The sequence below is a fragment of the Hirundo rustica genome, chromosome 12 (assembly GCF_015227805.2).
Source record: "Hirundo rustica isolate bHirRus1 chromosome 12, bHirRus1.pri.v3, whole genome shotgun sequence".
Classification (NCBI taxonomy): Eukaryota; Metazoa; Chordata; class Aves; order Passeriformes; family Hirundinidae; genus Hirundo; species Hirundo rustica.
The window spans coordinates 8,807,861-8,834,967 of record NC_053461.1 but is presented as its reverse complement, the minus strand read 5'-3'; the positions used below and the strand labels follow the sequence as shown (position 1 = coordinate 8,834,967).

Genomic DNA, 27,107 nt, shown 5'->3' with positions numbered 1-27,107 from the left:
TAAATCATCCACATACTGGATAAGTTTTATTTATTTAAGGTGTGGTGGAGAAAAGTTGTAGTACTTTCCCTAGGGCTTCACTGAATAATGGGGGATTCAGAAAATCCCTGGGGCAACCTTGTCTATTGAAATTGTTGCTTTCTTCCTGAATCAGGGTTCTCCCATTCAAAAGCAAACATATCTCTACTTCTCTCTGCTAATGGACAAGCCCAAAAAGCATCTTTTAGGTCTATCAGACTTAACTACTCATGTAATGGAAGAATATTACTTAATAGTATTTTTGGTTTGGGGACAGCTGGATATCAATTCACAGTTCTTTTATTTACCTCCCTCAAGTCTTGGACAAGCTGGTAAGTGCCATCTGGTTTTCTTACTGGCAATATAGGTGAATTATGGAGGGACATACATGATTTTAATGTCCCTTCTTTAATCAGTTCCTGGACCACCAGCTGCAATCCTTGTCTCCCCTCCAGGGAGAGTGGGTATCGCCATACCCGAACTGGGAGGTTTTTATTACTATTTTTATTACTATAGGAGTCATATTTAACTTGCCTCAGTTTCCAGGTCTTGCCCACACTATTTCATGAATCCTTTTCTTGTCTTCTTCCCTTAGATTGAAAAGCTTAACTACCATTTTGCCTTCCTTTGGAAGCACCCTGATGGCCAACTGCACCTGTAAATCCCACCCCAAGAGATTACACCCTGCTTCTGGAACTAAAAGAATATCCCTAATTCCTAACTTATTTGTCCCTTCAGATCTTACTTTTTTATGGTTAATGCTTTGAACTCTTTCCCTTTTGCACCCACTGCTTGCACAGTATTTTGACTCTTCTTGCATCCCTTTGGAATTCTACAGAGACAAGTTCTTTCAGCTCCCGTGTCTACCAAAAATTCATATTCTTCCTCCTGAGGACCTATTTTTAAACTTATCAAGGGCTCCTGATGGTACTCTGTCCCTAGGAGGTAGAGCTCCTGACACCCCTAGTCTTCCACCACCCCTTTTCACTCATTCTCATAAACCTTCAGGCCCCTTTCTCTTCGGGTGCAATTTCTCTTGAGGCATCCATTTTTCTTACAATACAATACAATTTTCTTACAATACAATACCATTTTCTTACAATAACAAAAAATCTGTCTTAGATTTCCCAGTTCCCCAATTTCCCTCTCAGGGGTTCTGTCCCAAAGAACCATATCCCACTTGTGCCTCTCTTCTCCTGACTGAGGTCTTTCTCCCTTACAGGTGTTAATCCTTACATGCTGGTTTCCTTCCTTCAATAAAGGATTTTCCTTTGCAACTGCTGCAGGGAGTCAGTGGTTTTTTATTCATCATTGCTACAACCATCCTCTGTAAAAACTGCATTTTCCAGCTCTGAAACTAATCCTTATTTCCCTTACCCTGATTTTAAAATAACTCACAAAATAATTATGCAAGAAAACTGCTATATCAGTAGATTGATCTTGCTCTATCATTATAATTTTTTTCTCCACAAGATTTTATTGTTACAAAAAAACAGCCTAATGACAGGTCCAATAGCAACACAAATGTCCCTAATCTAACTAAATTACTTACTGAAAAAAAATTATTTGTGAAGCTTAACAATTCAGAACTTAGGTTGATAGCCTGAGACTGATGATCATGTTTATTTCTCTATTCTGAAGAAACATCCTCTTTGACTTGATGTACAGTTTTAAGGCCCAGACCCTAAAAGACAGCAGTAATGATACAACTTTTGTAGAAAGGACAGACAGTAGTATCATGCCATTTGATTATCAAAAAACTCAAGAAGTTTTTACTACTGTGTAATGGTTTTAGTTACAAACTGGGCAGAAATACTAATTAATGTAGTGGTTTCACGTTTGCCAAATTCTGCTTGCTAAATTTAGTGTAGTGGTGTTAGTGTTTACTTTCTTTTTGTGGGGGAGGATCAGGAGGAGTAAAGCAGGCTTAAGCTAAAAAATAAACAAATAGTTTTATTAACACACACTAAAAGAATGGAAAAGTTGGAAAAACAAACAAAATTAAATTTTAAAACACTCTTCCCTTCCCTTACAAACTGTTAACTTTCCAACAAATAACATAGAGAGACACAACTTGTGATTTTCAGTCAGTTTCACCATTTAAACATAATCTTTCATCGTCTTGGGAGAAGAGTCTCTCTACAGTCTTATGGAGACACTCGCCACAAGACAAAAACAGTCTTTTGGCTCCCAATGTCACAAATCTGCAACTGCTTGAAGTTTTTTGCAGGTTGTGCTGTTCCATCCATTAGCAGCCTTTCCCCTGGCTTCCTATGGGCCTCTCAGTGTATCTGGGGTACTGTTTAAGAATGCCTCTTCTAGTACAAAACAAGGATTCTCTTCCATCTCTAAAACTGTCTCTATCTCAAAAGAAAATAAACACCTCTTTTTACCCTAGGAGCCAAGGGCTTCAAATCACTTTGTCTTTAAAATCATCTTTGTCTCAAAGGCTGAGACTCCCTTTTACCCCAGGAGTGACGGGCTTTAAGATTCCCACTTAAATCTCAATCACATTAATCTTCAACTTTGACTAAAACTAGCATTCCCCCAAAACAATATTAAGATGCTACAAGAAAGTCCATTTCTCCATCGTTTACCCCAGAGAAGTCTGGTTAAAAATGTCTACCTCTTCAATCCCTCCTTCTAATAATCTTTATCAGTTCGTTCACTCTTGTTCCACTGACTTCATGTGGTGCCTTTTCTACATCTACTGTGACTCTTTCTTCTCTTTCTTAGAGAAAGGTTAGACCTTGGAAGCTTCATGTTGCCAGGAAAGAGTTAAATCTGCCCAGGCCTGCAGTGACCATGTGATTTCTGCCAGCAGCAGTCTCTCTTCCACTGCATCTCAGATCGGCTGAGTTTTCCCCATCATATTTTTTTCTCCATCTAGGAATCACCAGAGGAGGGGAGCGGGGGGGGGCGCTGTGCCCACCCCTCGGTGACAATTGGGGTGGCCTCGGCCCAACGGGGCGCATAGCTGTTATCAGGGGCCCAGCAGAGACCCCTCCCTGCTCCAGGACTCCAGGGCTGTGCAGCTGGCCCGGAGGAAAAAAAGGGCTGACCTGACCAAAATCAGGGTTTATATGGGTACTTCCCAAAGTCACATTCAACATTCTTAGTGGTCAAAGCAGATGTCAATATCCCAAACTGGCTTCTGATAGGTCCTTGTCCTAAAACAATTCTAAGGTCCTGATAGGGCAATACTCTGCATTCCCTCCCTAACTAAAAACTAAACCGGGCCAACGTATGACATACTGTTTTTCAGTCGTGGCATTTTTTTCATACAAGTAAAATAACTGATTAAAAATGCTTTCCTCTATCTCTAGCTTTTTTTTTTTAAAAAAACACCATTGTTAGTTTCTATTTTTGTTTTGGTTTGGTTTTTTTTGTTTTCTGAACACAGTAACATTCCAATAGGTTCCAGAGTATAAATGTGACTGCTTCAGGCATATATATCAACAAAAACATAGTAAGGAATGACTATACTTTAAAAGATAGTGTTCACAAAACCTTCCTTCCCCCCCCCCCCCCCCCCCCCATTTTACAGTGGCTGACAGTTCATTCCACAGTGAATGCAGACAAATCGTTCCTCTTTATGCAGGTTTTAAATTTTCTGTAACTATTTGAAATTGCAAAATATTTAGTAGCATTTCTTTAACTGCCCTTTTAAAAAAAGGAATATAACATTACAATACAGTATTACCGTTATTATTTTTCCCCCAATGATATTAAAAGGCATGACATTTTGAATTAAAATAAGTTTACTTACCTTCTATTTGCATGCTTGACTTATCCACCACCACCTAACACTCATGGGAAGAAACCTCTTTCTTGTCAGCATTAGGAATAGGAGATAGTGGAAACTCTTCCTGTGTAAATATAAGACAAACCTCTCTAAACCATGAGTTCGCTGTTAAAATAGCCCATGTACATTGATATCTGTATGAAACATTTACTGCATTAATGTCCCAGTCACAGTCAGAATTGTTCACCAATATTTTAATATAATAAATTATAATATTTGCTTCCTCTCTAGTTGTTGTTTTCTTGGGGGGGGGGGTGTGGGGGGGGTATTTTTGTTTGGGGTTTTGTGGTGGTGTTGTTTAGGGCTCTATGTAAATAAAATCTAAACCTTACAATGATCAACAGTAGGTTAGCAAGTATGATAGTGATTAGTTCAGAGGGCACGTACTTTCTGTCACCTTATTTGGTCACATGAGACAATGAAATTATTCTCTGGTTGCCTGTATGCTGTGGCATATGTAATCTTGATCTTAATAAAACATTTAGCTACTGTATCACAGCTGTGAGGGATTAATGAACCATTTTTAAGACTTTTCTTGCTGGTCTTCTCATTGATCACATACCAGTGTTCCACATATACTATTCACTCCCTTCTTTCCTTTCCTTTCCTTTTTCCTTTCCTTTTTCCTTCCCTTCCCTTCCCTGCTACTGTCTCTTCATTGTGGCTGGTCTCTCTCACGGAGCTCTTGCCCTAGCTAGCTCAAGAGACAGACCGCAGTCAGAAGGAGTTCCCTCAGGGTCCCAAAACCCAGGAGCAGCCGAGAACCTTTCCCTTAGCAGGGAGAGCGAGACCCCGTCGATGGCAAAGGAAGGTCTGCACTTGATCAGAGGGTGAAACCGGGGCTTTACTCTTTCTTCTGTGGTCCTGCCCCAGCCTGACTCATGGGCTCCGTCCCAACTCTCTGAACCAAGAAGGAAGATCTCCTATTGCTTCTGTTTATATCCAGGGAAGGGGCTAAAGACGGGGACAAGCCACTACCCAATCAGGGATAAGGTGGGAGTGGAACAGGGTTGGATTACATTCCAGGAAGGGCACAATGTGGGAGATGGGCAGGGACAAACTGCGGGATAGTACATTTTTCAGGGGAACGGGGGGTATAGAACAAAGCATTCTAAAACCAAATATAAAAATGAAATATAATATGAAATCAATTAATTCACAGCAGCACTTCATCCTGGGGTGTTTTTTGGATTCTTTCACATTTTGGGATTTGTGGTGCATATTATAAGACTGATGGTTCTACTTTACTAGTGCTGGGTTTTTTTGAAGAGGCATTTTTAAAGAGATCTTTCATTGCCTCTTTCCTACTCAGGTACTTCTTCCTTTTTGTTAAATTTTTGTATAATTTTTGATTTAACTTTAAATGTGTCTTAGGAGTATTAAGTTCATTGCTGGTTAAGACAATCCAGAATTAAAGCATACAAAAATTCCCTAGTCTTCAAGACAAGGTTGACTTACTTTGTTCAATTCTGAAACTCACCATTTCTATATAGGTGTAATAATAATAACAGTAATAATAATAATTTGTTATTATCATTAGAACAGTACTGAACCATTAACTAAGCTTTCACCATTTAACTAGTTACTAGTGCTTTTAACAAATCATGTACTACATAAGTACCATGCTCAGTATAAATGATTAGACATTTTACATGACTAATTGCATAATTATATGCAATACCAGTGTGCTCCTAATAACCAGAGATAAAGACTATGGGACAACAAACAAACCTACCTAACTCATGTAAGAGTAAATGAATCACAAAAATTAGCATGTGAAATAAATATTGAATATACATCTGGAGAGCAAGAAAAGAATACAAAGCATGCGAAATATTAACATGCGTTAATATATAAACATTATAAACATATATATATATATATACAAATATATATAAAAATATGTTGTAAAGGAAGTAATACATTTAAAAATCTAACCTTTTTAGTTTTACAGGGAAAAACTATGCTATTTATTTAACATAAATAACATTGGTACTAAAGCTTCCTTCCCTTTTCTCATTACTCTAGCAGCTGGACTCTGCCTGTTTAGCAGCATCTGAAAGACATATATCTATGTCCTCATCTTCACCATAGTTGCCCGGTATTCCCAGGGACTGTAGAGGAGATCTGTCACAACCATCAAGTTTCCAGTTAGATATGCAAAAAGCAATTTAATGCCTGTTTCAGTAGTGAGTTCTGCTTTCTTTTCAAAAAACCCCAACACTAATAAAGTAGAACTATCAGTCTTACAATTTACACAAGTTCAAAAAGCTGACACAGGCAGACTTCTAAGCTTCTGTTAGCTGTAGACAAGGAATGTAGTTGGCTTGGTTTTGAGACAAATTTCAGGAGAAAAAGCCCTGGAATGAGTGTTTCCTCGAAAGAGAATGGGCCTCAATAACTCCCTTCTGCCAATGAGAGAAATGGATACCAGGGGGTGAAAGTGGAACAGCCCCCCCCTCCCCCCCCGTTTATTATCAAAACAAAAAAAAAACAACAAACAAGGCGCTTGTAAGGCACAGAAACAGAAAAACAAACAAACAAAGAATAAAGCTAGATATTGAAATTGTGGAACCACCCTTCCCCCACCCCCTGAAACCTGATAACAGCCTTCTCTTGATTGCAAGCACTTTCCTCTTTGGTGTAGTTATGATTTCAGCCAGCAGATGCTGATGGCTCCCCAGTCGGGTAGGGCGGATGCTGTAACTCTTCCGAGCATGGGGGTCCTCGTCCATATTGCTCCCTCGGCTGCAGCCCCATGAACCCAGAGCAGGTAATGGGGAAGAAGTAGCAGGAAAGCGCCAGAGAGGGTGCTGGGGAGTCCACCCACAGGGAGGCTGTTCCCAGCAGTGTCGGGGTGCAGCCAGGTGCTCTGGCCCAAAAGTGCCATTATTGAGGAAAGTGCATTGAAACCAACCCTGAGAAACACCATGTAGCTTTATTCACAACTCCAGCCCATTGCTGGGAGCAGGAAGCCTTTGGCCCCTCCACTGCCCCACAAGCCGCATCCTGGCCTGCTGGGGCAGGCCCGTACTGGGGCAATGTGGGGGCACCAGGTGGCCATTCAGCATGACAGCCAGCAGGAGCTCTGTCCAGCAGCAGCCTCACCACAGCAGGGCTCATGGACAGGGCAGGGCACCAGCACTAAGAGTCCAGAGGGGCTGGTGGGGTTCAGGGCATCTGGGCCCCAGGACAGGCGAGTTGGTGCCATCAGGGTGGCATAGCCTTCCTTGCCTGCCCGGCTCCTGGAGGAGACGTCTTCCTCTTGAGTGGCTACATTCTGGTGCTGTGGTCCACCTAAGGGGGGCAGATAGGGAGGGATCGGTGTGGCTGCCCTCTCCATTGCCATGCTGGGGATAACAAGGCTAGGTGCTCACCAAGGCCTGGTGCCGCTCCCTGCTGATGTGCACCACAGCATCATGCACCGAGGGGAAGAAGGAGTGCTTGGTGATGGCTGAACTGAAGAAGTTACCCCGCTCCAGCTGGGCCAGGACGGATACTGCGCAGAGGGATAAGTATCTAAAGTAATGGCACCTAGCTGAGCCCCCTGCCACCCACCAGGAGCAGCCTCCCCCCTGTTGTGAGGGTCACCAGGGTCACCACCAGGGACCAGCTTCAAGGCTCAGATTGGATCCATGGGACAACTCGCAGCACCTGTCCCCAGGGCAAACCCTGGGGATGGGAGCACTGTGGAGGGACCCTCCAGGCTATCATCTGTGTGCCAGCCAACGAGCTGGCCTTGCCTGACCAGGGCTCGTGACTCTGCAGATCCTCCTCACCTGGGCAGCTGGCAATGAAGACATCCACTTCTATCTCACGGAAATCCCTGAAGATCTGCAAATGGGAAAAAACCCCAAACATTTTACCCAGGAAGAGGAATGGGCAGCAGCCATCAGGGCACCCCACAGGGCCCCAGAGTCATCTTCTGTGAGCCTGCTGTCCTGTCTGCTCCCCAGCCCCTTACATTCTTCAGGATCTTGATGGAGACAGTGTCCACAAAGCTCACGGGGCTGAAGTCCAAGATGATGGCGTAGAAGCTGGGCTGGGGCAGCCCTAGGCTATGCAGGGTGGGCTCTGAGGGCTCTCCCGCACTCAACTCAATCACTGCCAGGCCTGGACCATCCTCTGCATTCTGGGGAATGGAAGGAGACCTGGCGTCATTGCTCCAGGGCTGGCAGCACCCTGGTTATGGCAGTGTTCCCCCAGGCTCACCTTGGTGAGGCTCTTTAGCTGTATGAGGGCACAGTGGGTGGCCCTGGGAGTGGGTGCCCTTCTCACATCTTCACCCACTTTGGGGCTCTTTTCAGATGTGTCAAAATCCACCCCTCTCCCCAGCACCACTCAGCAGAGCCAGGCTCATTAGCTGGCACCAGGCCAGCCTTTGCTCTTGCTCTTAATTCCAGTTAACTCGCCAAAAGGTTAATGATTTGGCAGCTGCAACACGTAATCATTAACAGCCTGGCTTTTCCACCGACCTTGGGTGTAACACTGTGACAATTCAATCCCAATGCCTTTCTCACTCATTGACCCTAAACTGAACTGGGAGCCGCATGAACCAGCAAGCCCCACCAGTGCACTGACAGAAGCTTCAGAGCCAGGGAGGGAAGAGGTGCAGGATGTCACTGGAGGGGTGTTCCCCTGCATCAAGGAAGCACCTTTTTCCTCTTTGCCTTTTCCTTCTCTAGTTTCTTCTGCTCTTTCTTCAGCTTCTTGAGGGCCTTCTTCTTCTTCTCAATCAGGCGGTCCACATCAATGCCGCTCTGCAAAGTAATGTGGCCTTGTGTCCCCAGCTGCCCCAACACCATCCTGCTGCTGGCAGGCAGGAGACGCAGGAAGCACTCTGAAGCTGGCGGCTCTTCTACCTTTTGTTTCAGGGCCTCAGCATACAGCTCCACATTGGCAAAATAGACGGTGGAGGAAGAGCGGAAGATCTTCACGCCAGGGACCTCCTGTGCCTGGGGACAGATGGGGAGGGTGCTACCCCATGGATGGAAGCACCTGCCTCCCTTCTCTGCCCCCCACCCCCATCAAGATGCCCTCAGTCCCTTTTTCCAGCGAGCCACTACTGAGGATCCTTTGAACTGCCCCCTCATTGCAGGCAGCTCTTCCCCCACCCCTGGTGCTGTTACCATCTCGTATTCCACCACATCCCTGTAGACATCGGTGTCGGAGATACGCCCCAGGATGGAGTAGTGGGGGCTGCAAGGAATAGAGCAAGGGTCTGAGATTACCACAGGCTCCTCCTGCCCTTGGGATGTGGCACTGGCCCCATCCCTGGGGTACTTACAGCTGGGTACGGAAGATGACCGTGAGCAAGCCAAAGGCCACTGAGGCCGCCAGACCGATGTCCAAGTTCAGCAGGAGGGTGGCTATGAATGTCATAATCCAGACCAGCTGGAGAGGGGACACAGTCACCTTCAGCACAACCTCTCCACTGGCACCCTCAGGTCTCAGGGAGGGTGGAGAAATCCTCTCCAGGAACAAGAGCACAGTCCCAGGGCTGGCCAGCACCTTACCAGGTCCACCTGGTTGGACTTCCAGAGAGCGCTGAGGTCACTGAACTGCTTGAACATGCCCTTGAGGTTGGCAATGATGATAGCAGCTAAGATGGCCTAGGAGAGAAATCTCTGGTGCTATGAGGAAGCTGAGGGCACATCTGGGGGTAGTTCTTTGCTGTTCCCCTACCATATCACCATGTCATTGGACAGGCACAGGTGTGGGATGTGACACAGGGGCTGTGGGACTAGATGTACCTTGGGCAGGTCCCGGAAGAGCTCTCCAATCTTCAGAATGGTTACCAGGATGACCATGGATGCGATGACCCCAGCTACCTGTGCAGAAGGAGAGTGGGAGGTGAGGGGCGAGCCCACACTGCTTGCTGTGCTTCCTGTCCCTGGCTCAGCCCCGGAGAGGGAGGCAGCACTACCCAGACCCACCTGGCTGTTTCCCCCCGTGCTCTCCTGTACCAGGCTCCTCGACATGGAGCAGCTGATGGCAAAACACTGGAAGAAGCCTCCCAGGAAGTTGCAGAGGCCCAGTGCAATCAGCTCCTGCAGGAAGAGAGCAGTGGCAGGGGAGCACCATGTTTTCATCTGGCTGCAAGCAGACAAGATTAGCTTTCACCCTAATCACCCCCCCAGGGTGGGGGGCCCTGTGCCTCAGAGCATCACCTGGTTGCTGTCCACTTTGTAGCCATGTTTCAGGGCAAAGATTTTGCCCAAGGAGATGCAGATGGCATAGCCTACCACAGCAATGGCAAAGGCATTGCCTGCCACCTGCCCAAAGTAGCTGATGTTAGGGGCCACAGGTGGCTTCAGCCTACATTCAAGAGAGAGATGGGGCTCAAACAGGGGTGCTGTGGGCAGCATGGTGCCCTGGCACAGCCCCCTTCACCATCGGGCCCTGCTCACCCGCTGGGGATGTTGCCCACCACAGAGATGCCGAACTTGTCATTCAGGTTGACCCCATAGGAGATGCCGGTGGAAACGATGATCTGGGGGAGAATGACTAGAGTGAGGCAGGGTCTTCCTGCACAGGGACTGTGGTGGAGGAAGAGGAGGAGGGAACAGTGCATGCCCTGGATCTGTACTTGCCAAGGAACCCCATCCCATTTCTCCCCACCCTGAAAGGGGACAGGGATTCCTGGCTGCATCCCCACAGGAAGCTGGGGCAGCTCTGGGTACCGTGATAAGCTCAATGGGTATGGGCATGGGCAGTTTGGCGGCAAACTTGTGGTTGAGCTCTTTCACAATCAAGATGACCACTATGGCAATGATGGAAGTAACCAGGGTGCCCACATTGGTGTCTGGCAGCTTTTTGCAGAGGTCGATGATGGTCTAGAGAATACAGGAGGAAGGAATATGCTCAGGAAAGCAGATGCCTCCCCAGCAGGTTTTTGTAGGCCCCTGCGTGCCCCACAGGTGAGCACCAGGGTTTCTTGGGTGCCAGCAAGCCCCAACTCACCACAAACAGTGAGAGCGGCCCTGAGTGCTCGCCTTGGGAGACTCCAAAAACATTTTTGAGCTGGGAGACGAGGACATGCACAGAGGCAGCAGTAGTGTAGCCACGCACCAGCGGGTCTGAGAGGTAGGTCACCACAAATCCAAACTGCAGGAGGCCCAGGGCCACCTGGAAGAAGAGATGGCAGAAATGACCCACAGGCTATGGTCTCCTGTTCTCTGCTAGACTAGGCTGGGACCACCTTACCTGGAAGATGCCTGTCAGGACAGTGATGGTGGCCACCAACTCCACCCTGGCAGCATCGCGCAGTTCCTCATTGACTGTTGCATTGCTGCCATTGACGGACTCCAGGAAGTTCTCGCTGGGCACCAGGGAGTCCGTCAAGCTCCCGATCATGACAGAGATGACGGCAAAAGGTCCTGAGAACAGGCAGAGTATGGGCAGGGAGCCCAAGGTGGACACCAGGACCTCTCTGAGAGGACTTCTTAAGGGGTCAGCTCCTCTCTCCTTAGGCCAGGCTCAAAGCACACACATTATACTTTGGCTCTGGCTTGGCCAATCCCCTTCTTGGTGGAGTAAAGTAAAGGCAAGAAAGATTCCCCCAGCTGCTGATGTGGTAATGCTGTGCCATGGACATCCTTGCTCCCTCCCCACCATTGCTGTGCAAGCACATGGTCCCTCAGCTCACCCACGGAGTTGTGCCTTGACGTTCCAAAGAAGAAGTAGAGGAAGACGGGGTAAAAGGAGGAGTAGAGACCCGTGACTGGTGGCAGCCCAGCCAGCAGTGCATAAGCAAGCCCTAAAAGGTGGAGCAGGGAGAAATGTCACCAACGGCCAACCCCTGGCCACCCCACCTGTGGGGAGACCCTGGTAGATTGGGTATGGCATCACTCACCCTGGGGCAGGTGCATGATGCCCACACTGAAGCCGGAAACAATGTCCCCCAGAAGCCAGTCCTTGATGGGGTAGCGGGGCAGCCAGCGCAGGAAGGGCAGGAAGCGGAACAGCAGGGACTTGGCAGCAGAGCCTGAGCATCTGACAAGGAGGGAACAGGAGCTGAAGTTGAGCACAAGTGCAGGGGGCTTGGGGACATCAGTGAGGGTGGACAGGGCTCCATGGGAAGCAATGGGATCTGTGGAACCATCAGCTCCATCCACTGGAGCCTGGTGTCACTCCAGGAGAACAGTGTGGAACATGGGTATTTGAATGTAGGACAATGAACCTGCAGGTCTGCAGCTGCCTGTGGTGGTGGTCCTGGGGTGCCTGGCAAGGTCCAGGCACATCCCATTGGCCACATAGTCTTACCTGGTCTTGCGGAGACAGCCACGCAGAGAGGGCTTGGTGGGAGGTTTCCTCTGTGCCATCTCCTCCAGTTCAGCCTCACTCAACACGTCGTGGGGTGCTTGGTGGCTCAGTGCCATCTCTGCTGCCATGCCCACCTGGCTCTCCGGAATGCCAATTCACTGCAAGGACACAAGGGACAGCTCAGCCACATACCCATGGCCAGGGGCAGCCAGCACCTCACCTACCCTGAAGCTCCAACTCCGCTTGCCCATGGGACCATCCCATCCTGGCCAGGTGGGCAGGAATGGCCTGGAGGATAGCTACAAGCCAAGTTTTGGGAGTCCTGAAACAGCAGCAGTGGCTCAAAATGGAGAGCAGTAGGCAGTCAGCAGGTGGGCAGGGAGGGAACTGAGGCTTCGGCAATCAGTGCTGCCCACTGCTGCTCCACAGCAGCCCCATCCACCCCACTGGAATGCACAGGTAGGGTCTGCCAGCAGAGCTGCCTTGGCGGGGTTCCCCCTCCACCTGCCCATGCAGGACCCACCTCAGTGCCAACCACCTTCCCCTCTGTGTACTGCAGCAAGGCAGGGCAGTGAGCCAGCACAGCTCCTGAACAGAGCCCCAGCCATTCCACAGCCTCATCTGCACTTTGTCCCTTTACACATGAAGGGAGCAGGAATGTGAAACCCCGGCAAATGTCACAGCTCACTATCCTTCCAACAGTGCCTTCCCTTTACCCCTGCAGTGCAGAACAGTATGAGCCTGAGAGCAGAGAAGCTGGGCTGGGCTGAGGTCTCACCCTTCACAGGGCTAGGATGGTGAGACTGAGGAATCCCTGTACGAATCCACAGCTTGTCCTTACTCAGGGCTCACTCTGACAGCTGCACCATCAAGCCCACCCAGCTGGTGGCCTGCTCAGTCTTAAGGTGCCCATCCGCTTGCAGCTCGATGCACGATCCTCTCGTGCAAACGGACCCACATCCCATCCCCAGGTGCCTGGGGCTGTGCTAGCCTGAGTCCCTGTCTTACCCCCAGCCTGCTGTGCTCAAACTGGTCAGGAGGCATCAGTCAGGTGCATGCTCTACTTCCTCCTATTTATTAAAACCAGCTAGTGATCTTTGAGACACTGTTCACTGCCTCCTGCCCTTCCTCCTCCCCGCCAAGAAGCTGACCCACTTTCCCAGCCCCATAGATGCATAGCACCCACCGTGCTCCCCTTGGTGCCCGGGTGTGTTGGGTTCCCCAGCTATGGCAGACCCAGCCCAAAGCCATCCCATTCTGGGGACTGTCTACTACAGTCTCAGCTCCTGGTCTCCAGCCATATCCAGGATGCTGTCATGCCCGACCACCCATGCCATCTGCAAGACAGGGGGCTTCTTGCCACTGGGTACAACCTGGTGCCAACCTCCTGCCATGAGCTACCTCCCCAGGGCACTGCTGTGCCCCCACAACTCCCATGGATGTCCACTCCCCAACCTATGTCCTGTAGCAGGAGTTGTGACCAGGACAAGGAGGGTTACCCACAGCCTCTGGTCATGGCATCCAGGGTATTTTCCCCAGACCCTTGCTTACCTGCTGGAAACAGGTGTGCTATGCTCTGTGGACTACCCTGGTCTCACACAATTCGCACAGACCCAGCTGTTATCTTGTTCCAAAGGTCCCCCGCGGGCACTATAGACCCACTGAACTCATCATACTTCCCTGGGCTTTATCACAACCTAGAATTGGTTGCAGGGAATTTCTGAGTCACGTTTGGCCCAGGCCCATGGGGATATGGCAGCAGAAATCCATGCTCAAATGTCTGACTGGTAGCAAGGTGTGGTGTGAAGGCAGTGGGCAGGGCCACGCATTAGAGAATCCTGGGTCCTCTGCATGGTGGGATGAGATTGAGAAGTAGCAGGAGTGGTGACGTCCAGGATCACAATCCCTGGAGTTGGAGCAACTTGTCTCCATCCCTGGTGCCTGGTGGGGGCAGCCTGTGGCCACCTTGGCTCTCTGTGGCGAGCACAACCCAGGACCCACAGCTTTCAGTGAGGTTAAACCTCTTCCCTCAACCCATCCCTGGCCCTCCCTGTCCACCCTCATGCCCATCAGTTGTCAGGTAAAGGCATGTCCAACACAGGCACCCACATACCACTGCTGCCTCATTTATCCACTCGCCATCATTCATTCCTCCAGCATGGAATGAGAAGCTGTAACAGGGCTTCTGCTTGGAAGCAAATATCACCCTGTGTCATTTATTGCCTCCTTATCACTGCTCCCTGTCCCTGCCCGTGCTATTCCTTCCTGTACTCCAGCCTCCAGCCCTCCACCTGCACTCCAGTCTGGTCACTCTGCCTGTGGTCCCTCCTCACCACTCCAGGACCCCACCAGCTCTCCTGGGCCCTCACCCCCCAGCTAGCCTCTGTAAGAGCTGCAGGACAAGACCACAGCTCCTCCCACTGCCAGCACCATTCCTGAAGGCCACCCTGAACTCAGCCCCCAGCAGCTCAGGTGACAGAGCCTGTAAGGGACAGAAGGATAACAACTGATGGCGACCCTTGCTCAGGGCGCTGTGGATCAGTGCTGCCCTTTGCTCACCTGCTATCTCCTCTTCAACAAAAGGGGAGGAATGGAGGGCACCAAGATCATGCTCAGCCTCCCCTCCCCACACTTCCTTCTTGCTGGCAACCAGCTTGACTCTGCTGAGGTCATGCAGCCTTTGGAAAATGGATCTTCTTCCCTTAGCCTAGGTCAGGCTGGGGGTGCTAGCAGCTGCCAGGCATAAGCCCCACAGCTCACCACAGCCACTGTGGCATTGCTGCCCTGCCAGCCAGGCCTGGAGCCACTACACACCCCCACAGCCAATCCCATCTCTGGGTGATTCACAACGCAGTTCAATCACTTCACGTGAAGTCCCCATCCCCTGGTCACCTTGCCCCAGGCCACAGTGACTCCCAGGCAGCCTAGGAACTGGCTGTGAACTCCTGCCCAAGTCCCCTCCCAACATGACCTCAGGTACTGCATCCATAGCCCCAGCCATGGATCCCCAGCAGAGGGAGAGACAGCACAGAGGCCAGCACCATTTTATAGACTTTTATTTCCAAATCTGGCACTTCCATTTTACACTTTTACACAGCCAATAGGGGGGTGTGGGCATCTCCCCACTCCCTGCCAACAGTCAGGAGAAAGAGAAAGGAAAAAAAAAACCGCAGACCAAATCCCCCAAAAGAAAATATCCAAACTCAAGGAGGATGCTCCCCAGAGCCCAGGTCACAGCACTACAATCAGGGACCAAGCTGCAGAGTGGTCTGCAAGAAGCAGATTCCTGCTTCTTGACTGGCCCAGCTCGGCAGGGATGGCCACCAGCTCTGCTGCTTTCTTCTTTTTGGCACTTGACACTTGCTCTCCATTTGGCAGCAGAATAAAGAGCCCCATGCCCAACTTGGCAGAAACATGGGCCCTACAGCGCAGCAGGGACAGGATCCCAGGACTCTGGTGCTGGCACTGCACAGCTGGAGAAAAACTTGTAAACGAGCTTGTTTCCAAAGGCAAAGGTGGGCAGCATGGAGGTGCCTGGCTGTTCCCAGCATGTGGGGCCAGCAGGCTTTCCCTCTGCACACTGGTCCCAAATGGCATGTAAACATGTCAGCAGGCTTTTCCCTCCTCATACCTGGGAAAAGGGTGACAGTGAGCCTACCTCATCAGGGCTCTGCTGGGGACCCAGAGCAACCCAGATCACCAGCCCTTCTGTTCCCTCCGTACTCTCCCCACTGACTCGGGGAGGCAGCCAAGAGGCCTTGGCCTTCCTAGAGGCATGAGGATAGCAGCACGAGTCCTCTCCTGTAAACATGTCAGGCTGGGCTACAGTAAGATGCCACTGCAGTGTGGTAGTAAGGCAGTAAAGAGCACATGGTCACGCAGCCCCGAGAACACCATGGGGGTGAAAGGGAACATGCTGGCCCAGGTGAGCCAAATGCCCTTGCCTGAAGCTGGGGTAGGCACAGAGGAGTGCCATCTCACAGCACAGCCAGGGGTCAGGCCCCAGCCTGAGCAGAGACACCATCTAGGTAGCCTGAATTTCCAGAGAGGGCAAAGTGCTGATCGTCTCCCAAAATTCAGGCCACTCTGAGCTGCAATCCTCTGCTACTCAGGAAAAAGCAGGTGTACACAGAGCCCCCAGGGAACCACCTAGATACAACTTTTTTGGGCAATGGTGGACCCTGAAACTGGAGCCACATCATATTCCTGTGGACGTTAGTCCTCTGCAGAGTTAGGACTGGCTCCGGGAAAAGCCAAACCTGCTGCTAAGCAGGGCAAGGGTCATCCAGCTCCTTTACCAGACCCACAAACCAACAGAGGTTTGTTCTGTAACAGGCAGGTTAAAGAGCACAACACCCAGTGGGTAAAAACACACTGCTCACTTGCTGAGTCGAGGAAACCAGCACTGACAAGATCCTGGTACAGGACAGAACTGCGTAGCAGAGGTTGTCTCCTTCCCAGCAGGTTCTGAGTGTCGTATTTGCTGCCCCATTCACATGTGCTCTCACTGGCACACAGGCCCAGCTCACAGACAGGGGCAGCTCCAAGGGGTGGTCCCACGGCAGGGCAGAGGGAAGCCTGGCTGCAGGGAGCTGAGGGACACTGTTGTGTTCCTCTGAGGAATGTTTTTTCCCCTCAGAGTCCCCCTGAAGCCTGTGCTATGTAGTTTAACCCTTTTTCCCTATCATACCTACTCCTGACCCTATTGACTCAGGGCCAGTATCTTTCCTAGGCCCAAAACTAGATATACCCCTGTTTCTTCCTGGTTTGCTCTCTCTCTCCTTGGCCTCCTGGAACACCACATCGAGAATAAAGCTTGGACAGAAGCTGGGGGTGAGAGCCACTCTTTTGAAATCTTTATTCCGTCTCTCTGGAAATATATTTCCCTAAAACCCCTGAATAACTGAGCTAGCGAGAGCCGGGGGGTGGCTAGAGGGAAGTATAGTTTCAGGACACCAGGCAGGAAGGTGGCACAGAGACATTTGGAGCTGCACAGTGGGAGGGTGGGGCAGGGGGGAAGTGGGCCAGCTGTCCTGTAGTGGGGATGGGGCAAAGCGGTGCCAGCAAAGCCTTAAGGAGTACCTGGCACTGTTTCTCCAGTCCACTGGGATTGTAGTTTTAGTAGCCCAGGGAAACTGACAAGTGGCTGTTGGTGAAACAAATGCTCCAGGTCCTGGGAACAGACCATCCATAAAAATAACCATAGAAATTTCTCTTCTCTCTGATTACAAAGATACAAAAGGATAGAAAACCCTCCCCATATTCTAGGCTCCATTTCTGCCCCCCTGCCACTGCCCACCCTTCACACACACACAGGCACACCCCACATACAAACAGCTTGCAGAGAAAGAGCTTGGCCCCAGGAGGTCGGAGATGCCACCTTTGCCCAGTACTGCCTGTCACACCAGGCAGGTGACAGACAGCATGGTGGCAGCTGAGAGCCTGGAGGCTCCTAGCAGTGGGTGGCGTGAGCTGCTGGCCCCTCAGCCCACAGGTCAGGGGAAAGCAGGGCTGGTTTTGGGTCTCTGACAACCATCAGTTCTGGCCCATGCTCCATGGGGATACCAAACCTCAGCTGGCAGTGCCTGGCAAAGGGCCCTGCTTCTTCCATCTCTCTTGTGGACAGTTTCAGCCCCTCAGGAATGGCCATCGTTTCTCATTATTCTTCTCAGAGGAAAGAAAAACAGTGTTAAACCACGGCATCTCTCCTAGGCTCCAGCATCCTTTCCCTGCTATGCCACATGGGGACAGGGCAGAAAACCTTTCCTGTGTTAAGGCAGGAACAACTGTCTCTGAGTCCTTGAGATTAGGGATGAGGGAAGGAGGGATAGGGTGGGGTGGAGCAGGAGCAGTACCAACAGGGAGCAGAGCTAGAGGGAAAGAAGTGACATACTGGAACAGGGTGCCTGGGGACAAAAGTGGCTGGGGAAGGCAGGGCTTCCTTAGGACTTGGGCTCCCTCCTCTCCAGCCAGCCTGGCCCTTGCATATATCCATTGGGACTTAGAGCCAGCACTGACCAAGGGACCAGCCAGGAGGCCAGCCTAGCTGCACAGAGCACCTTCCCTGAGTACCCACAGGCCACAAGCAAGGGCCATCACTCTTGGGCAGAGAGGACAGACTCACATACGCAGAGGCTTCTTCTTGTGCTGCACTACAAACTTCTGGAGCTGTGACACCTGAGGCTTCTCCCTGCCCAGTCACTATTCAGGACCAGGAGACACCTGCCACTCACCCGGGGAACTCACCCTTACACAGCCCTCTCCCTCCAAACTAAGCCCCTTTGGGAAGAAGCCAGGCATTGGCAGGTGGACAATGCACAAGATCAGCTGAACAAGATCTGGCTGAGGAAGGAAGGAACACACTTACTCTGAGTCTGGTGACAGCTCTGAAATGCTGTGGGAGGTGGCAGAGTGAGGTGTTGAGGGACACACTGCAGAAGGCGTTGAGGTCTGCATGGCAGAGGGTGTGGCGGTGGTCTGGGGGCCTGAAGGTGTGCTGGAAGATTGCACTGAGGATAGGATGGAGGAGTTAAAAGAAGCAAGGATGGAAGAAAGTATATCTAACTGTTCAGTGGAAGGATGTTGGCTGGGAATGGTCTCCAGGTTCTCCCTAGAATGCTGTCTCCTTGATAGCGGTGCTAGGCTTTCCCTAGACAGCTGCCTCCGAGAGAGATTCCCCAGGTTGTCCTGCGAGGGCTGCCTGCTAGGCACTGTGTCCAGAGGCTCTCTGGAATTAGATCTTCTGGACACGAAGTCCAGCTGCTCCCTTGAAGCTTGTCTAGCTGATGCTAGCAGGTCCCTTGAAGGCTGTTTTCTAGAAAGCAAATCCAATTGCTCTCGAGAAGTATTTCGACTTGGCAACATGTCTATTCGGTCTCTGGACACTTGCCTAATTGGCACTGTGTTTAGCCACTCTCTAGAGACTTCTCTTACTGGCCCACAGTCTAGCTGCTCCCTTGATCCAAATCTGCAGGGTAAAGTGTCAAGGCAGTCTCTGGAGCCCTGCCTCCGGGGCAGCGTGTTCCCATGATCTCTCTGACTGGGCCTAGCAGCGAGTAGATCCACATTTTCCCTAGATGCATGTCTGCTTGGGATACTTTCCAGGTGTTCAGCAGACCCATGCCCACTGGGGATAGTGTCCAGCTCCTCTCTGGACCCATGCCGACTGGGCACAGCTTCCAAGCACTCTCCTGAGTTGTGCCTGCTCAGCTGCTCCCGGGACATCTGTCTTCTCACCAGTATGTCAAGCTGCTCCCGGGATGAGTACCGGCTGGCTGGCTGGGACAGACTGCCGGCCCCAGAGTAGATCCTGCCATAGGAGGCAGCAGGGACAGCCCTGTGACCCAGTGTGGAAGTCTTGTACCACGTCAGCTCATTGGTCATTCTGCCAACAGATGGCAAGCCTGGGAGGGTTGGAGGGTACTGGAGGCGGTTCTTCAAAATCCCTGCACCGGACAGAAAGAGAAGTCAAATACTTGCACAACAGCAAGAAGAGCAGGAAGACCAGGGAGATTAGCCATGCCTCCCTAAAGGGCATGGCCACACAGATCTGATGCTGAGTTTTCACGTGAATCTGACACAGGCAAGGCCATCCTTTCCTGCTTGCTCCAGATTATTACCTTTTCTCTGCCGTTGGGTCTGGGTGAGGGACTTCTCATCCCCACTGGTCAAAGCCAGGTCTGGCTGATTGTTGTTGGCGGCATCCTTATTGATGTCAAATCCCAGCTTCCGCTCGGAGCCCCACTTCTGCAGGGAGCAGGGGTGAACCTCACACTCACCCAGAGCTGGCCAATATGACATGAGGTCATTGCCATCCACATCTGATGAAGGACACAGCAAACCAGGCCCCAAAGAAGAGGAAGAGAATATTTCCATGAGCAGCAATTGGGCCATTACAAGACATGGCCTGACCCCCAGGGAGCTGAGCTCATTCTTTTCCCTGCCAGAGCCCTGGGACTTGCCTTTGGGAGTGGTGTTGCCAGGGTTAGTGAGGAGGCGTTCACTGTGTGCCGCCCGCTTGAGCTGGCGCTGGAAGCGACCCCGCAGGCGTACATTCTCCTCGCTCTCTGAGGATGGGATGGAGAGGCTGCGCTCTTCATCCAGAGACAGGTCACTGTCTGAGTCCGAGTCCTGGTCTGTGAGAACATGGTGTGTTGGGGAGACATTTGGAATGAAGGTGGGTTCCTGCTGACAGTACCAAGAAGGCAGAACCAGCCCAGGCTGACCACACTCGTGAGAGTGCCTTACCCTTTGTTGCCCCTCCCTCAGCAGCAGCCTGTGCCAGCTCCCCTGGCCCTATCACCAGGTACCTGTGAGAGGAGCCCAGTTCCACCTCATTGCACCTTCCTGTAAGGCAACTGCAAATAGCTCTAAGATCCCCTCTTCCTCCTCTTCCCTCCTCTGCTTCTCAGTAAACCCACATCCCTTAGCCTCTGCTTGCCTGTCCCACACCCCTGCCCCAGCTGGTCTAGCTCCAGTGAGTCAAATGTCTGTGCTGTACTGGAGAGCCCGTGTCCCCAGAGATGCCACAACAGCCAATGTCCCCTCTATTGCCTCTCGCATTTCTAGCCCCTTGGGGACTGGCTATGCCCTTTGCCACCTGTGCAGGAGGAGGCTGTGCTAAATGACACAATGGCTGCCTCTCCCTCCTATCCACCATGTGTTTGGAAGTCACAGCTGAACATGGCGTGGAAGATATAACTATACAGTCAGAGCCTGCACGAGGAAGAACTTCCCAAACCCAGGAACAGGGCTGAGCCTTACCTTCCCCAGCATCATGGTGGAACATTGCCATGTCGATGTCTGTGGGGCCAGCGTGACCCAACAGGCTGTGATCCAGGGCCGAGCCCTGACGTGCTGCCACATTGTCTCTGAAAGAGGGAAGGCTCAAACTGTCACAGTGGCAGGAGCCTCTGGCTCTGCCCAGGCACTGCTGGCCACCAGAACCCTGGCTGCTCCCTACCTGAGGTAAACTCGCTGGCTGGAATGGGTGCGGGCAGAGCGCACGCTGCTCACTGATGACACTGTGGAGGCCCCCAGAGTGATGCGGATGAGCCCGCTCTCCTCAAACAGGGCTGTGTTGTTGTAGGTGTTGGGGCCCTGGGGAGGAGGGAGAGGGCATGTGCCCTGTTAAGGAGTTGCCATGGCAGCCCAGGGAAAGTGGGGATATCGCTGTCAGCTCCTGTCCCAGACATGCAGCCTGAGCCCAGCACCCTGGTTCTGCTCTCGCCCACCTGTGTGCTCCTCGTGGCCTCCTCACTCGGCCCCTTCTTGTTAAGACAGGCCAGCTTCCACGCCTCCCACACCTCCTCATTCAGTACACAGAACACGACCAGCACTGCCAGGCCCTGTAGGGAGAGATGCCATGAGAGACAGCCAGCTGACCTGTTTGCCCACAGTGCCAGCAGCAGGACAGTCCCTGGCTCCTCCAGGGTGGCCACCAGACTGGGATGCACCAAAAACCATTCAATACCAATGAGAGCTAACACCCAGTGACCATGGATGAGGGAAGAACGGATGGGGTGTCCACCTGTCTGGCAGTGGCCAAAGAGCAAATGGCAGTGTCCCCTGCAGCAATATCAGCCCCAGTGGTAGGAGAAGGTTGGCAGGGTGCTGCTATGGATCATATTTTGGGTGTCCAACACCTCTGTCACATTCTCTTACTCTGCCCTCTCAGGACATGGAAGTGCCTCCCCTCCAGATGGTACTTGCTATCCCTTGGATGTTACCTCTGAACCAAATGCGTTATACCTACCTCCTGCTCCATGTGACTGCTCACCACAGGCACAGCAGCAAGGTGTGGCGAGAGTCATTCAATGCCACAGAGATGAGAGCAGAAGGGACAAAGAGCTCAGCAAGATGTTGGGAGCTCAGCATAGGGCACCCACTCTCCACAGATGGCCATGGTGACCATAGGGATGCTCTCCTGGGCTGACCTGTGCCCTTCACAGCAGAGGCTGGGCAGTTACCTGGAGGCTGCAGAGGACAGTGTAGAAGTAGTGGAAAGCCAGGACACTGCTGTTGACAGCCAAGAGGCCAAAGAGCCAGGTAGTGCTAATAACAAGAAGCAGAACAAAGGAACTCCGTAACGTCATGCTGGAGAGAGAGACAGACAGGGACATAGATACACACTGAGAGGTTAGAGTGTACTGTTAATCTGCAGTCTAGTGCTCACAGAGATCCAGAGGGGAAAGCTCCTGCAGAGACCTCCCTGCTGCGCCCAGCACTGCAGGCACATCCCTACACAGTGGCCCAGCTCCCCGACTCCCAGGCCTTCCCTTCCGGATCACATATGGCAAACACAGGGGACCAAATGACACAGGTCATTTCAAGCCACATAGAGCTCAGCCATGCTCCAGGGCTGGCTCAAGAGGGAGTGAGGAAAGGTCTCAGGAGCATGTAGAAGAGGAAGAAACAGATGCTCATAGCTGACAAGGGCTGAGTGCTGAATCCAAGCAGACACAAGAGGTGACTGTGAGGGCAGGTGGTGAAAGGGGACCAGTTGGGAAGTCAGTGTGGAGATGGGGATGTAGGAACAAGAAAGAATAAAGTTTACAAAGGGTTAATGTGGCTGGCAGGTATGGGAGAGTGGCTGCAAGGCTGACACGGATGCACAGAAGAGCCCTCTGCAATGGTAGAAGGAAGAGGATGGTCACTGAAAATGCTAAAAACCACTAGCTGCCAGAGCACTGCTGGGTCACTAATACTCACAGAATTGATTTCTTCTTGGTCTCCTTTTGGCCTGGGGAACAGGACAGCTTGGCCACAAGCAGGAACATGACCCCATTCATCTGAAAGTGTTGGCACTAATTAAAAGCTGTGCCAAGGGCTGGCTCTGACTTGACCTCCCCAGTGCAGACTCCAGGTTCACTAGGCCCTGCAAACATCCCCTCCTTTCCCCTTCATGCTTGAGCTGTGGCCTTCCCCAGGTTTGGCCAGAGTGAGGGACAAAAAGAGGGCCTCTAACTGAGGAAGAGGGACACAGAGAATGGGACAGGCAGTGGGCAGCCAAGGAGGGGCAAGTGCCCATGGTGGAGAGAAGGGAGGCAAGAGAGGGTTGTGGGTGAAACAGGACAGGGTTTTACCACAATGACGACAGTAATGGGGCCTGCAAAGCTCCAGACCAGCTTATCATGAATGGAAATCCAGCAGAAGTCAGGGTTCCCATAGCCCTCAGGATCCAGGCCAACGGCCAGCCCTGCAAGAGGAAGGGAGAGGTCATGTCCAGACCCAACAGCCTTGGATTTCTCCAAACCATGTCAATCCCATGCCAGCACTGTCATCACTGAAGGGGCTTTCTCCCTGTTCCTTGCCCTGTGCATAGGCTTCCCCACCACGGGGGGAAGGAGTCAGGACTGTGAGAGTCAGCAACAGGGACTTTATTTCCTTTTCCTCAGGTGTTCCTGACACAGCAAAGTCCAGAAGGCATTCACTGCCAGCAACAGGTCACCCAAGTATGCAGGCTTGGGAAACCAAGAGACTTTAACTAGAAGACCTGAGGGGATGTGCTGAGAAATTACTTCTCCTTAGGAGGCAGGATGACAGCCCCTGATAAGTGGTCCCCTGACCACCACAGCACTGCCTGCTGCCAGCACTGCTGACCATGGCAAGCCCACCCTCTGATGGATGAGCTGGGCAACATGAGGTAGTCAGGAGACTGTTGTGAAGATGAGTGGCTGGTTAGGGATGGCTGTAGCACAAGCAGCTCTTACCAGTGATGATGGCAGGCACTCCCCAGCCGATGGCATAGTAGAAGTGCATGGCCCCGAAGTTTATATTGCGGGCTTCAGTCTGCATGCGGTAGATGTGGAGGCCCTGGACGAAGAGCCAGGCGAAGGTAGAGAGGAAGAAGCAGTGGAGGAGGATGGCAATCACAGTGCAGAGAAACTGAGGAGACAAAAGTGACTTAGAGATGGTCCCACTCTGCCGACGCTAATGGCATCATCCACACCTCACCCTCACACCCATGGGCGAGCTTGTTCAAGCCCACAGACCTGGTTCTCAGTGCGGTTGATACCCAGGAGAAAGAGCAGCTCAGAGAAGAAGAGGGTGGCTGATATGTTGGAGTGGATGCCACGTGTGTTAGACTTGAGGCCTTTGAGGCAGGTCAGAAAGGAGAAGGTCAACAGCAGAGACACCAAGGAGAGAGACACCAAGGAATAGGTGACAATTGCCAGTGTCTCCAGATCACCTTCCACTTGCTGCAGCAGCAGAGAACCAAAGGCAAATAGCAGTGTTAGGGGCAAGCACAGGAAGCTTGCAGAACTCTCAAACTGTATTTGTGTCCCACAAGAAATTTTTTGCCTGTGCCCAGGTCATTTTCTGCCTGTGCTGGGACCCAGGTGCTAACAGTCCCCACCATCACCCACAGCCCCACAGGCTGAGGTTACCTCTCGGTGTGAGCTGTCCATCAAAACCCCAAAGGTGCCAAACTGGGAGCACTGGCAGTGGACATGGGTGGTGTTTCGGTACACCAGCTCGCAGTCCCTGGCTGTCCAGAAGCCAGAGGGGTTGGTCCTACAGCCACCAAAAGCAGAGTGCATTTAGGAGAGAAGACACACAAATGTGGGGGTGGAGGGGTGGGGCAGGAACCACAGAGAAGAGGGGTGACTGACAAGGCTCTTCTGCCAGCAGATACAACTGCACTCATAAAGCTGAAATACTGGAGCCAGAGTGTGGACGTGGCACTGAGGGAAATGGGTTAGTGGTGGACTTGGTAGTGCTGGGTTAATGGTTGAACTCCATAACCTTAAATGTCCTTTCCAAATGAAATGATTTTATGACCCTGCTGTATCCTCCCAGAAGAAACAAATCCCATGGGAGAGGGCGGAAACCCCCACATCTCAGTGCTGCTCAGGGAAATTTGGGGAACAAGGAGGTGTGTGGGGAAAGCAGCTCAAAGAGAGTGGCCTGGTCATGCTCAACTCACAGGTTGGAGTGATTCCACTGGACACAGAGAGGTTTGCTCCTGTTGGCCGTCTCCAGCAGGTAAAATTCCAGCACAAGAGGGGTGTCCAGGGGTCCTTGCAGGAAGGTATGATTGCTGAACACAGACACACTCACAATGGGGGAGTTCATCACAGGATTCTTGGGGAGTCTGCAAGGAGCAACAGAGCTCTATCATCACTAGCAGCTGCAGACACCTAGAGACTTCTCAGGTGTCCTGCTCTGACATCTCACAAGGAAGAGCTCTGCCAGTCTACAACATGGAGCACAGAGCGGCACCAAAGCTGGGAATCAAACCCTTGCCACTGCAGACAGACTTGGCAACTGCCAGAGGGAACAGAAAAGAGCCCAGACAGCCCCTCTCCACTAGTGCTTGTGGGGGCAAAGGGGAGGAGGATGTACCTGACACTGCTGCGATCCGCTTGGTAGCGTGCAGGCAGCAGCCCCCCAAGGGTGCGGTACATGACGAGGATGACCACAGTGAGAGCGGGCTCAGGTTCTGGCAGCGCCTGCTTCGGGGAGGAGTTCTCCACAGTGTAGTTCCCTTCACCCCCAGCCAGCGTTGGCACTACTGTGGGGACAGCTGGGGCACACAAGGGGGTGGTGAGAACACACAAGACACATACACACAAAAACACGCGCGCTCGTTAGCACATGCTGCTCTGAAGACAATTTGCAAGGCCATCAGGAGCCTTTGGGAAGTGGTGAAGTGTAAAGCTCAGGCTCTCAGGGTTGGCTCTTGGACCTCTGATAGTGCTATGTCTCAGTAGGGTATATGCAAACTACATGGCTTTTAAAGGTCCACTCCAACCCAAACCTTTCTATGATTCTACATCTTTCCTGCCAGCTGTACCCACTCATGTTGTTTCTTGAGTGATGTTCACGTGCTCACCTTCGGCTTTCAGAGGGTTCAGCACCGACAGTGGCAGCACAACGTGGGTGTGGGGGTCCCAGGCAGGCTGGCCCCGGAAGAGGTTGCTGTGGTAGCGAGGATAGCGCCGGCGGATGTGGGAGTGGTTCTCCATGCAATCAATGCTCAGCACTGTGGAGGAGCAAGGCAGTGAAAGTCAGCTCAAGGATGGACACCTGGAGAGCAACTGTGCTCAAGGGCACCCCAGGATCCAAGTCCCTGGCAAAGAGACCGTACCACAGGCTGGGTTGGGGCTATGACCTTTATTTGGGCATGATGCAAAATCTCAGTACCTACAGTGCTGCTTCTCAGCCCAGATCCTTGCTCTGCCATAGGGCAGACTACTCCTGCCACAAAGACCAGCTGCTTTTTCACTAGAGACTATAAAGTAACTGGGAGCAGGCAGCACACTCTTGGCTCTGCTAGCTCTTGAAGGTCAGCTAGTCCAGGCAGGGATGGGACCAGGACATCTCTCACAAATGCCTCCCCATATTTGAGAGAGCCATCAAGGATATTACCAACACTTTCCTTGAGATGCAGTGAGATGAGAAGGGAACAAGGTGACATGGCAGAGTGTCTCTGCACACGGCAGCCCGCTCCTACTCACTGATGTTGGGGGTGACAACACCAACAGGGTTGAGGTAGGTGAGTTTCATGTTGCTGGCCAATGTGCCTGAGTAGTCCCGCAGCTGCTCCATGAGGCTGGCGCTGCCATGCTCCCCGTGTGGCAGCATGGCCCAGTGCTCCCGGTTCTCAGGCGCCAGCACAGAGCTGCCTGCGCGCAGCAGGTTCTAAAGGGGAGAGACGTGAAGACAGAGGGTGAGTATGGCCTTCGGGCCTCTCCTGACCACCCCCAGACTGCAGAACTGTGCTCTCTGCACAAGGGCTCTGGGAAGAGAGGTACATTCTACTGTGATGGGCCTCCACCCTCAATTCTCATCAACCAGTGCCCTACAAGACATCTTTCCTGTACCCTTGCCATGGGGGACCTGCCAGGAACAGTAAGGCCTCTCTCTGCCTTCCCAGGCTGAGCAAATCCAGTTCTCTGCCTTTTCTCAATCACTCTTTGCTCCAGCCCTGACCACACAGGTCTTGCTTCCAATACTGCTGGTGTGGACTGAGGAGCCCAGTGCTTCTGACAGGGTCCCACCACATCCTCAATCC

The 27,107-nt window shown here is 51.7% G+C and overlaps 2 protein-coding genes across 2 annotated transcripts in view; both read right to left on the bottom strand.

Moving 5' to 3' along the window:
- Positions 1-6,298: 6,298 nt before the first annotated feature.
- On the bottom strand, positions 6,299-12,216 carry SLC26A6 (solute carrier family 26 member 6). Its single transcript, XM_040075932.1, has 19 exons — positions 12,089-12,216; positions 11,679-11,818; positions 11,472-11,582; positions 11,030-11,202; positions 10,787-10,951; positions 10,507-10,659; positions 10,234-10,316; positions 9,994-10,141; positions 9,760-9,873; positions 9,577-9,654; positions 9,340-9,435; positions 9,111-9,217; positions 8,953-9,022; positions 8,686-8,778; positions 8,479-8,583; positions 7,788-7,955; positions 7,603-7,657; positions 7,201-7,322; positions 6,299-7,120 (listed from the first exon to the last, which is right to left on the bottom strand). Exons 1-19 carry the CDS (start codon positions 12,214-12,216, stop codon positions 7,097-7,099), a joined length of 2,133 nt encoding a protein of 710 aa, XP_039931866.1. The 3' UTR covers positions 6,299-7,096.
- Positions 12,217-15,127: 2,911 nt separating this feature from the next.
- Positions 15,128-27,107, bottom strand: part of CELSR3 (cadherin EGF LAG seven-pass G-type receptor 3) — a 31,732-nt gene continuing 19,752 nt past the window's right edge. The window contains 17 exon segments of the mRNA XM_040075931.1: positions 15,128-17,752; positions 18,456-19,533; positions 19,708-19,908; positions 20,050-20,223; positions 20,852-20,958; positions 21,051-21,187; positions 21,322-21,435; positions 22,057-22,183; positions 22,799-22,878; positions 23,173-23,285; positions 23,800-23,974; positions 24,082-24,288; positions 24,478-24,604; positions 25,017-25,184; positions 25,436-25,616; positions 25,926-26,075; positions 26,551-26,734. Coding sequence (XP_039931865.1) covers positions 17,725-17,752; positions 18,456-19,533; positions 19,708-19,908; positions 20,050-20,223; positions 20,852-20,958; positions 21,051-21,187; positions 21,322-21,435; positions 22,057-22,183; positions 22,799-22,878; positions 23,173-23,285; positions 23,800-23,974; positions 24,082-24,288; positions 24,478-24,604; positions 25,017-25,184; positions 25,436-25,616; positions 25,926-26,075; positions 26,551-26,734 — 3,351 coding nt within the window. The 3' untranslated portion in view covers positions 15,128-17,724.